This window comes from Macaca nemestrina, chromosome 9, assembly GCF_043159975.1.
Source record: "Macaca nemestrina isolate mMacNem1 chromosome 9, mMacNem.hap1, whole genome shotgun sequence".
Lineage (NCBI taxonomy): Eukaryota > Metazoa > Chordata > Mammalia > Primates > Cercopithecidae > Macaca > Macaca nemestrina.
This window is the reverse complement of record NC_092133.1, coordinates 12,133,857-12,146,387: the sequence shown is the minus strand read 5'-3', so window position 1 is coordinate 12,146,387 and position 12,531 is coordinate 12,133,857. Positions and strand designations below refer to the sequence as shown.

Sequence of the window (12,531 nt, the reverse complement as noted above, 5' to 3'; positions counted from 1 at the left end):
ATGAACAACGTATACAACTGCCACAGCTAAGTCCTCCAAAAATATATCATTTTGGATTGCCACACCTATTAAATGGTCACATATACACACTAGTTAAAAACAAGTTGTTCTCAAAAGCCCTATCAACTTATCCACTGGCGCCTTACTTTAAATGGCAATCAATAGTATACATTATCATTCTAATATAATAAAATAGCCCAGAGAGGTATTCATACATTTCTCAGAACTTATATACAAACAGACAAATAAAAACTGTATCACTAAATACACACTAACTTTATTTAAAAAAATTATTTCCAAGGGTGGTTATGAATGCTATAACCCTACCACCCCACTAATGATAACTTAAGAGGAAGCTACCAATTAAATATGTTACAGTTATGCCCTCCAAATATCCCTGAAAGTCATAAATACAAGTGATTTTTTAAACTCAAGAAAAAAGTTTTAAATCACCAAGCAAAGTGTATTTTATCTAAATAAAAGCCACAACCTCAAGCCAGAATACCACTGTAAATTCTTCATGCCTGCTAATAGTGGCTAATGACTACTACTGACTGAAAGCCTCTGCTTTGCCAAGCACTGCTCAAAGAGTTTTTACATGTCAACACATTAATCTTCACACCAATTCAATGAGAAAGGCACTATCATAATCTTGGCTTCCAAGTGGGGAAACTGAGGCACAGAGAAGTTACATAACCTGCCAAAAGCCACGAAGCTTGGAAGAGGTGCAGCCAGGATTTGAACTACATCAGCCTGATGCCAGAGCCCACTGTCTTCAACCCTACTCTCCACTGCTAGGAAGATACAGCTTCTCCATGAGGTTGGAATCCGTACCTTCCACCATTCTGATGTTTAAGGCTAAAGTTCGGGAAAGCCAGCCTGGGTCAAGGCACATGTCCTCCTTTTTTCCTGTCCAGAACCTCTACCGTACGGCAATTTAACTTTTCATATATATGTTTCTGTCTTAGCAAAGTGGTAACCAAAATCCCTGTATTCCTCTGAAACAGCCACCAACAGGACCTTGAACATTCTAGAAGGCTAATTCATAACTGTGCTTATTTCTGATGAAGGCTAGACCAAACAACAGCACACACACTTCACAAACCCAAGGCAAAATGGCCCTAGGCAGGGACTTTGATGCATATTTAGAAGTCTCCTCTATTCTATGGGTGTAGAGCACAGTCCCTGGGGGATAAGGATCCCCTTCACTTAGCAGCCAGACTCTCGGGATACAATTAGGAATTGAAATGATTGCATCCAAACACCTACCCCAATTAGCCTTCACGCTTGCTCTTGAAACCTGTTGTCAAAGGTAGGGCTGAGACTTCTTTACAAGGGCATGCTGTATCTTTACCCCTGTGCTTATCTAAGTGTCAAAGTGATAGGATTTAGGTGCATCCATTCGATGCTAAAACAGCGGGAAGGGGGGCAAAACTATAGAAGCTGGGAGGGAAGAAAAGGAAGGAGAAGAAAAAAGGAACAGGGACTGAATTCTTTCGTTTGAATCCAGTTGCATTTGCAACCTGGGTAGCCATTTGGCTTTGGGTGTTGAATGCCTATAAACGCACCTATTCTTTTGAAGGTTCACCAGGGAGTACTTGATTCCTGTTCATCACAAGACTCTCAGGGCCTGGCATATACTGAAACAATTTCAATAATCTTTCATTTTAAAAGCTTCTACTTAGAAAAATCCATCCACAGCCACAGTCACTAAAAAGAAACCATTGAGAGCACAAAACAAATAATGAGCTTTGTCACTACACAAAGACGTTTACAAATCTGACCTAAATGGAAAGCATACCTCATGCTGTCAGGTGTCTGCACTCATGTCATTTGTTTAAGTAAACACAATAGCCTATTCATAAGAATTAGCTAAATATTAATGCAGTAACTCTTTCAGATCGCATCAATTACTACTGAGCTGATCCTGTGGAATGTCTTTTCTGTTTTACATAGAAGAAATCAACAGATACGTGCTTACATACCATGAGGCATGATTTTTATGTTCCCTAAAAAAAAGTGGGATTTAGCTGAAGGAACTAGGAATGTTGTTCTTTTCTGCCCTCACTGGGCCAAGCCATGGGTGAGACTGTAACAGCACAGGGACCGCCCCAGACCACGCATACCTATGCAGGCCTGACCTGTGGCAACAGCAACAGCACACGGGTAACCCGCACCTTTGTCTTGGTGCCTCGGGAGTGATTTAAGGACTAAGGTGAAATAATTTTGCTGGAATTTCTGGCAGGTAGCCACTTCCCTGGGGTGATATTTCAATCATCAAAGCTACACCTATAAAATCTGCTTCTGCAAAACAGAGACACAGCCATACAGCAGGATACGGGCACAGGGCTGCTCATCTAAGTCTCAGAGATCCAAGGTCGGGGGGCACCATAAAAACTCCAGGCACAACCCTCCGCCCATGCTCCCCTGTGTGACCAGCCCCACCCTGGTGACTGCTAACATCACACCAGCACACAGCCTCTCTTTAAATGTCAAGCTCACAAATAGGTTTAATGAACTTGATACGGGAGGGGAGGAAGTCTTTTTTTTCTTTGAGACAGTGTCTCGCTCTGTTGCCTAGGTTGGAATGCAGTGGCACGATCTCGGCTCACTGCAAGCTCCGTCTCCCAGGTTTATGTCATTCTTCTGCCTCAGCCTCCCAAGTAGTTGGGACTACAGGCACCCGCCACCATGCCCAGCTAATTTTTTTTTTTTTTTGTAGTAGAGACCGTGTTAGCCAGGATGGTCTCAATCTCCTGACCTCATGATCCGCCTGCCTCGGTCTCCCAAAGTGCTGGGATTACGGGTGTGAGCCACCGTACCCGGCCAGAACTCCTTTATAATTTTACAATAACTCTTCCTGAAATACACTAGCTTTATGTGAACCTTGAAGAATCTGTAAGATCTAGAAAAATAATAATACTATAAGATAGCTTTACGGTGTTTCCTTCATCAGCAGCCTGGTGTCCTCTGTATGTTTTCGCAGTTGGAAAGGCCACACATGGAAATGCCAGGGCTTCCCAAGAACTGCAAAGCAGCTGGAGACAAACACCATCCAGGCACCTAGGACAGGCTCCTCTACCTAAGGAAGCCCCTTTTATACCAAGGCTCAGGAACAGCTTTAACAACTCTCATCTGGAGAAGGAACTCATGTACCAAATTAAAGATCTACCAAAGCCGAGATCAGCCTTGTCCATAGTAGATGCTCTACAGGGATGTTTACTCAACAGTCCTATCTTAAATGAATCTGCAGTTCAGGTGCAGTGGCTCACGCCTGCAATCCCAGCACTTTGGGGGCCGAGGCAGGCAGATCACCCGAGGTCAGGAGTTCAAGACCAGCCTGACCAACATGGTGAAACCCTGTCTCTACTAAAAATACAAAAATTAGCTGGACGTGGTGACGCATGGCTATAGTCCCAGCTACTCAGGAGGCTGAGGCAGGAGAATAGCTTGAACCCAGGAGGCGGAGGTTGCAGTGAACCGAGATCATGCCATTGCACTCCAGCCTGGACGACAACAGCAAAACTCTGTCTCAATCAATCAATCAATCAAATGAATCTGCAAGCCAAGGACACATGAGTTTCCCTGAACTTCATATACCTTAGAGGTGTATGAAGAGTGGGCTTAAAGTCAACTAATAGAGATGTGTGGTATAAACTTCCAATGGCATTCAAAATGAATGACACTAAACCACCTGTAAAGGAAACAAATTAATCTCGATGATAGGTATGGTACCTTTGGCTCTGACATTCTTAGAGCTTCTGATGTGATAAGTACCACGAGAATGATGTTCTCCTAATCATTAAATACTAAGAATGAGCTAATTAAAGGAACAGTCAAACCTAGCCACAGTCAATCAATCCCATCCCATCACCAGCGCATAGCATACCTACTCATTATCATTTTCTACACTGTAACAGTTATTGCATATAAGTAATAATATTAAGTAAGTAGAATTTTACTTTAAGACAACAGAAGTCTTTTAAGATGCAATGGGTTAAAGAGAGATTTATAAATGCACAGAAACTTCCCTTAAAGGACTCCAACACAGCCTTTAACATTCCCACCCTAGAGCCAAGTTATCATTCTTTCTCGAGGCCCCTTCTTTGTGATAGATGTGTGCTTCTAACATCAGTTTCTCTGTACTGAAAAATATTCCTTCTGATGCTGACCAACAAGAGTAGGGCACCTGGAGGGTACAGCTGGGGTTGTCTTCAGCCTATGGGGTAGGCACTCAAGCGTTTATTGGATGGATGGATGGATGGATGGATGGACGGATGGATGGATGACTATTAAAAGCTTTAGCTATAAAGTGAAGTAGTTGCACTGATTAAGGTCCCTTCCAGTTCGAACATACTTTCCAGGTATCCATGTGCTAGGCAGGTATTGATTCTATCAACAAATGGTAGGATTATATGATTTCTTTTGACCCTGCAATTTAAACTTAATCAGAAACCATAGTCTGCTGGGCCTGCCCCCACCAAAACCCTTACACATCCCAATGCTGACATCTAAGGTTTATAATCTTCTCTCTCTCTCTCTCTCTCTCTCTCTCTCTCTCTCTCTCTCTCTGGAACCAAAAAAAGAGAGAACACGGCCCAATGATTTAAAGGAGAAACATGGAATCATATTACCAGGCTGTACCAAAAGAGACCTCAGTGACCATCTGGCCCAACGACTGATGTGATCAATGTCATCCAGAAAGGTTAAGTGATTTGATCAAGGTCACACAGCCAGAGGCCGGGCTGAGGCCAGGCCCATCTCCAGCTCCCTGAGCAGTGTTCCTTCAACCACTCCAGCCTGCCCTTTGAACTCTCCCATGGTAATTAAGTCAAAAGTTCAAGATTTATGTGAGCAGCAGCCACTGATGACTGCCAACTGTATTTTTATGGATGCAAAAAATTTTAAAAACACAGCCTGTTTCAGCTCCTAGATTAAGTCTCACAAACTCTCTAAAGCCCCACTAAAGCCTCTGTCTCGAGTCTATAATTAGGGCTTTTAAAAATATCACTAATCAGGACATTTGAATGCCTTGACTCCTGACAGGGGAAAAATGTCTCAGAGCTCCCCACTATCCTGCAGTTCTGTTTTCGGTTTGGTATAAACTAAGAGAAAACAAATCTAACAAAATATGGAGATGTGAGTGAGGATATGATTATGAGGGGGTGTGTCTGTGGCTTTATTTGAGAACTCTCATTAAAAACTTGCTAACCAGCCAGGCATTCAATCAGAAATATATGTTTTAAAAACCAAGCAAGTTAACCACAAGTGAAATAACTGAGCCCATGAGCAGACCAGCTGGCCCATGGGAATTGCCAAGATCTGCCTTCAAAGGAAACTTCTCCAATCATTGGTTGCGCGTTTAACCAAAGAGGAGACTGAGAAAGATATTCAGTCCAACCATAGGATGGAACCTCATCACCAGTCTTTGTAATAAAATACCAAAACCAGCCTTTTCTTTTAAGAGACAGGGTCTTGCTGTGTTGCCCAGGTTGCACTGCAGTGGTATGACCACGGCTCACTGCAGCCTTGATCTCCTGGGTTCAGGTGATCCTCCCACCTCAGCCTCCCGAGTAACCGTGACTACAGGCATGAGCCACCACACCTGGCTAATTTTTTATTTTTTGTAGAGATGGGGTCTTGCTATGTTGCCCAGGCTAGTCTCAAACTCCTGGGTATACACGATCCTCCTGCTTCGGCCTCCCAACTAGCTAGGATTACAGGCACGAGCTGCTGTGCTGGCCCAAACCAACTTATTGATGATGTTTTCATTACAAAGGGAATTTCCAAAAATTTGCGACGCCTGTGTGGGTTTTTTGTTGCTGTTGTTGTTGCTATTGTTCTTTTCAATTCCTAGAAACTTCAACACAACTAAGAAGCCTGCGGTTACCAACTTAGGATCTCTACCAAGTAAAAATCCCAATTAGAACAAAGGTGACTTTGAACTGTTATCGGCAGGTTAATCAATGAAATGAGTTTGGGATCTCAGGCTAACTACCTTCATTTTCCCTAGTTACTTCCAAAAAAAATAGTCTTTCTCCCTGACATGGAGTGTGGGCATCTGCAGGTCTCAACAGGAATGAAACCAAAATAGAAAATCACTTTGTCTCGCATCACTCGAGAGAAAGAACCACTTTAGCAGCAAGAGTCTTGATACAGCTGTTTCTCCATCACTTCCTTCGAGTTAAGCAACGGACCTGAACTTTTCGCCAATCATGATCTTCTCAAAACTAAGTCTCAAGCTCTTCAGAAACATTAATCACCGAAACACAAACTGGAGACAATAAAAATCCCTCGAACAAATGGGTATATGTATCTACCTAGGGGCTGCCAGATAACTCATCAACATACCTAGTTTTAGGAAAGGCAAGAACTAGTTAACTTATGCTTTTCCATGCAAAAGGATAAATTCTCAACCTTTCAAAACCCTCAACCTGGATGCATTTCAAAAATTAGCATTTGAAATTGCAACTTTCTTTCTGGAGAAAATGTGTTGCACCGAGGGGCATACGTAACAGCATTATTTCCTGGCAGCCAGGCTTGTAATGACATCACAGGACTGTTCCACTTGGAAACATCTAGTGCTGGTACCGTGTGAGGTCATCAGCTAGTCAGCTGCTAAAATATGACCAGAGAATGCCCTGCACATCTGTGATGAAGAAATCAACTTAAAATAGATATAGATAGATAGATAGATAGATAGATAGAGAGAGAGAGAGAGAGATAGATAGATAGATAGATAGAGAGAGAGAGAGATAGATAGATAGATAGATAGATAGATAGATAGATAGATAGATAGATAGATTTTTTTTTTTTTTTTTGAGACGGAGTCTTGCTTTGTCGCCCAGGCTGGAGTGTGGTGGCACGATTTCAGCTCACTGCAACCTCCGCCTCCTGGGTCCAAGTGATTCTCCTGCCGTAGTCTCCCGAGTAGCTGGGACTACAGGTGCCCGCCACCAAGCTCGGCTAATTTTCATATTTTTGGTAGAGATGGAGTTTCACCATATTGGCCAGGCTGGTCTCGAACTCCTGACCTTGTGATCCGCCCACTTCGGCCTTCCAAAGTGCTGGGATTACATCCGTGAGCCACTGCGCCCGATCTTTAATTCTTGATTGTTATTTTTGCCATTATATTTGGTGCCCAAGCTTTTTGTACTTTGTACAGAATCTAAAAAGAACTCTAGCAGGCAGCTGAGCTTGCCTTCTTATATTAACCACCAAAATTAGATCAATAATCTAGCATATCAGCAGAGGGAATGACCTGCAATATATTTTTCCAACTGGAAGATACAGAACTAAATTTTCAATGTCTCAATCCAAAAGGAGGAAAAAAAAAAAAAAAAACTGAAAAAAGCCCAAAAATGTCACCATCAACACCGGGTCACTGGAGCATCATTTGTCAAAGTTCCTAAAGAAGAACATTCAAACACATCCCAGTGGCATTTCCAGACAATGAGAAGGCACCAAAGAAATCAATCTGGACACATGAGTGTTTTCCAGGTGGCTGAAAATGCAAAGAATTTGGTGCTTCTGCAATTTTCCCTATTAATCGGGTCAGGTATTTGACACTTGAGGTGGCAAAAAATTGTTTTAATGGCAACGTCCCCTTTCCTGCCTTGCCAATTACCCCGGCCATGGCATTCCTCTGTCCACACAGGCCACAGCTGCTTAATCTCAGCCGCCCCAGGCTGCACCTGTGAATCAGACCAGCCTAATCACACTAACAGATGGCAGAGGCCAAGTAGCCAGCTAAGAACTGCTATCACTTTAAATAGCATCTAATGTTTCACAGACACCAAACAGAGGCACCTCCTCACAGCAGTATCTCCCTGGTACAGCTAACACTAGCCCTTAATCACTGCAGAGCACCCATTTCGGGGGCAGAGTTGGTGTCATTTGAGAGCTAATTACAAAAGAACCCTGCTTGTAAGGTGAAGGCATGGCAAGTACACTGTTGGTTGGCATTCATCACATGGGCGCTCTACCCCCTGGCCCTTCTGCATGGGCGCTGGGCAGTTAGGAACAGTGTTCATAATGCAAAGCATAAGGGCCACAGCACATAATCCTTCTGAACCACTCAGCCTGCCTGTCACGTAATCCATACCTTGCTGTTGCATTTTATTGCTTCACATGGTTTCACGGTAACCTGCTATTAGGCAGGTACCTGACCACCAGGACAACACAGTTCCCCAGGCATCCAAAAACCACCCTGACAGAATCCGATGTCTCAATCCACAGCGAGGACACCCACATACAGTAAAACTTGAGAGCTGTAAACACCTGTACAAGCATTCTCAATCCACCCACATTGTGACCCTAGGATGCTCTCATGCAACACGCCTACGACTGAAACGCAGCTCTGCTTTTGCTTGCTGAGCCACAACTTTCCAATCAATAAAGCAAGAATAAATAATCTCTCCACCTGATCGGGTTATTAGTGGCATGGATGGAACCAGCAACCAGCTCAGAGCCTGTCTAGGGTGGGCCCTCAGCATCTTTGCCTCCAGCTTCATGCCAGAGCCACTGGCCAAAAGAAGTGAATGACGTGCTCCACTGTATCAGTGCTTTTTGTTAAATAATAATGATAACCTTTTTAGAAGGCTGGTATAAATCACAGAAGATACTTCCACTCACCTTATTATCCACTGTTTTACGAACAAGACCGCTAACGGTAAGCTCCCATTCAGGGCAGACCTCCATGTGCAAATTCTAAGCCAGCGGTTCTCGCATTTCAGTGTGAAGCAGAATCACCCCCAGAGTTTCTAAGGCAGTGGGACTGAGGAGGAACCTGAGAATCTGCATTTCGAGGGAGTTCCCAGGTGATGCTGATGCTGCTGGACCAGGAACTTCACTTTGAGAACAACTGCCCTAAGCTTCCTCTTGACAAAAAGTAAGAACTGCATCAACCAAAATACTTCCCTTTTGCCCAAGCTGCTAGAAGATTCAGGGACAAATCTAAATCTTCACTTAAGTAACTCATTTATCCGAGGTACCTACCAATATCTGTTTTATCTTTTTCCTTTAAAAAGCTAAAAGACAGGCCGGGCGCAGGGGCTCACACCTGTAATCCCAGCACTTTGGGAGGCCGAGGCGGGCAGATCACCTGAGGCTGGGAGTTCCAGACCAGCCTGACCAACATCGAGAAACCCCATCTCTACTAAAAATACAAAATTAGCGGGGTGTGGTAGTATGTACTTGTAATCCCAGCTACTCGGGAGGCTGAAGCAGGAGAATTGCTTGAACCCAAGAGGCGGGGACTGTGGTGAGCTGAGATCGCACCATTGCACTCCAGCCTGGGCAACAAGAGCGAAACTCCCATCTCAAAAAAAAAAAAAAAAAAAAAAAGCATTTTCAACAAATAGTGCCAGAACCACCACAGACAGGCTAAAAAGTGAATCCATACACACACCTAACATCCTTCACAAAAATTAACTTAAAATAGATTACACACATAAATACAAAATACAAAACTATAATAATCCTAGGAGGTAACATAGGAGAAAATCTAGATGACTTTGGGTTGGATGATGACATTTTACATATAACACCAAAGGCACCATCCATAAAAGAAAAAACTGGACTACATGAAACTTAAAAATTTCTGCTCTGCAAGAGACACTGTCAAGAGAATGAAAAGGCAAGCCACAGGTTGGGGGAGAAACTATTTGCAAAAGAGATGTAATAAAGGACTGTTATCCAAAATATACGAAGAACTCTTGTAACTCGACAGTAAGAAAACAAACAACCTCATTAAAAAATGGGCCAATGGCCTTGACAGACTTCTCACCAAAGAAGATATATGGACCGCAATTAATCATATTAGAAGATGCTTCGCATCATCTGTCATCAGAGAAATTTAAATTAAAACAACAAAATACCATTACACACCTATCAGAATGGCCAAACTCCAGAACACCGGGCACGTCGAATGATGTGGAGCAACAGGAACTCTCATTCCTTGCTGGTGGGAATGCAAAATGGTGTAGCCACTTTGGAAGGCAGCTTGGTGGTTTCCTACAAATCTAAACACACTCTTCCCACATAATCCAGCAATCACACTCCTTAACATTTACCCAAAGTAACTGAAAACTATGTCCACACAAAAACCTGTGCAAAGATGTCTGTAGCAGCTTCATTTGCAACTGTCAAAACTTGGAAGAAACAGAGAATTTTTTTTTTTTTTTTTTGAGATGGAGTCTCACTCTGTCACCCAGGCGGGAGTGCAGTGGCGTGATCTCAACTCACTGCAACCTCCACCTCCTGGGTTCAAGTGATTCTCATGCCTTAGCCTCCTGAGTAGCTGGGATTACAGGCGTGCGCCACTATACCTGGCTAACTTACGTATTTTTAGCAGAGACAGGGATTTCGCCATGTTGGCCAGGCTGGTCTCGAACTCCTGTTCTCAAGTGATCCACCTGCTCAGCCTCACAAAGTGCTGGGATTATAGGCATGAGCAACAGTGCCTGGCTGAGATATCCTTTAGTAGGTAAATAGATAAACTTTGATACATACAAACAATGGAATACTCAGTGCTACAAACAAATGACCCATCAAGCCATAAAAAAAATAGGAGGGAAACTTAAATGCATCTTACTAAGTCAAAGAAGTCAATCTGTAAAGGCTACAGACTGTATGATTACACACCCTAAAGTCAACCACAGACTTTGGGTGATAATGATGGCAGTGCAGGTTCATCAACCGGAACAGATGTACCATTCTGGCGGGGATGTTGATAACAGGACAGGCTATGCATGTGTTGGGGAAGATTATATGGGAAATCTTTGTTCCTTCCTCGTTATTTTGCTGTGAACCTAAAAGTGCTCTAAAAAATAAAGTGTTGCCAGGCGCAGTGGCTCACACCTGTAATCCCAGCACTTCAGGAGACCAAGGCGGGTGGATCACTTGAGGTCAGGAGTTCAAGACCAGCCTGGCCAACATGGTAGAACCCTGTCTCTACTAAAAATACATAAATTAGGCCAGGCACGGTGGCTCATGCCTGTAATCCCAGCACTTTTGGAGGCCGAGGCAGGTGAATCACGATGTCAAGAGTTCAAGACCAGCCTGACCAACAAGGTGAAACTCCATCTCTACTAAAAACACAAAAATTAGCCAGGTGTGGTGGCAGGCCCCTGTAGTCCTAGTTATTCAGGAGGCTAAGGCAGGAGAATTGCTTGAACCCAGGAGATGGAGGTTGCAGTGAGCCGAGATCATGCCACTGCACTCCAGCCTGGGTGACAGAGCAAGATGGCATCTCAGGGAAAAAAAACATACATAAACTAGCCGGGTGTGGTATATTACTTAGGCCTTGTTTAAATGTACTAAATTGACTAAAATCCTTTTTAAAAAAATGTAGAATATACCATATAAGCAGAGAACCCCAATACCCCATGTACAAACACTTTAGGAACATTCCAGCCAAGTCATTGGAAAATGCAAGTAATGCTATATTCTATTGTCTTTATTGAATAAACATTTGCAAGCACTCACTCTTCTGAGCACTATACAACTAGGAACTCATGTAATCCTCATAACAATCCCAGAAGGTATTATTATTATTATTATTATTATTATTATTATTATTACTCTCCACTTTATAGTTAAAGAAACTAAGGCACAGAAGTGAAATGAGCAACTCAGAAGTTGTGGAGAAAGATTCAAACCCAGGCTGCCCAGCTCCAGGAGGCTATGCCATGTTCTTCCTCGCAAGTCAATGGCCTCTCTCGTGTTAGCACTCAGTGTTCACGGCCCTCATTAAGCAAACCACCTTTGGGTCCCTTTTCAATCGTGGTCTGCAAAGTAAGGCACACGTCCTTCATTTCCACTCAGCATGAGGTGTGTGTTGTAGGAGGCCGGGGTTTCTCATCCTAGGGACAACTGACATCTTGGACCAGATAATTCTTTGTTATGGGGCTGTGCTCTGCATCCCTGGCCCCTCCCCAACTAAAGGCCACCAGCACCCCCACCCTCTGTTGTGACAACCAGATATTGCCCATTGTGCCGGGAGAGCAAAAATAGGCCATTGCCCCAGTCACGCACCACTGGATTAAACCAAGCACGATCAATGATTACAGGGAAAACCAAGATGTTACGTGGTTCTACTATTTTTATGTCTCTGAATAGGGAGAAGCCAAAGGGAAAAGGAAAAATCAAGGAAAGAAAAGTAGTAACTGCTTTGAAAAACGAATGACCAGTGACACGAGAAGAAAGGACAAACGATAGAGAAGGCTGTGCAGCAACAGTGGTTTATTCTCAGGTTTGAAAGTCAGGAAAGTAGACACAGCGGGGAAAGGCAAGGGCCGTGGGACACAGCATGGCGTGGAAGAGTCGACAAGAAGACAGGTGACAGGCAGGACTTCCCTCCACGCTCCTCTCTCGGGGACCATCGGAGCCGGGCGGTTACTTACTCTTGTTGTTACCGTTCTCACTGACAAAATCTTCCGCACCATCGGTGTCATCCTCATCATCCCCGGATGAGATGGCATCTGTATGCAAAAGAACATATTCCATGGATGTGTTTTTTTGCAAAGCAAA

The 12,531-nt window shown here is 43.5% G+C and overlaps 1 protein-coding gene across 15 annotated transcripts in view; it reads right to left on the bottom strand.

The window, feature by feature from the left end:
• LOC105469674 (fibroblast growth factor receptor 2) overlaps positions 1–12,531 on the bottom strand; it is a 122,424-nt gene that overhangs the window by 74,753 nt on the left and 35,140 nt on the right. For 12 of the 15 annotated variants that reach the window (XM_011721070.3, XM_011721080.3, XM_011721031.3 and 9 more), the window contains one exon: positions 12,405–12,482. The exons of the other annotated variants lie outside the window; for them this stretch is intronic. In XM_011721070.3, coding sequence (XP_011719372.1) covers positions 12,405–12,482 — 78 coding nt within the window. The remainder of the gene's footprint in view (positions 1–12,404; positions 12,483–12,531) is intronic. 15 annotated transcript variants of the gene reach the window in all.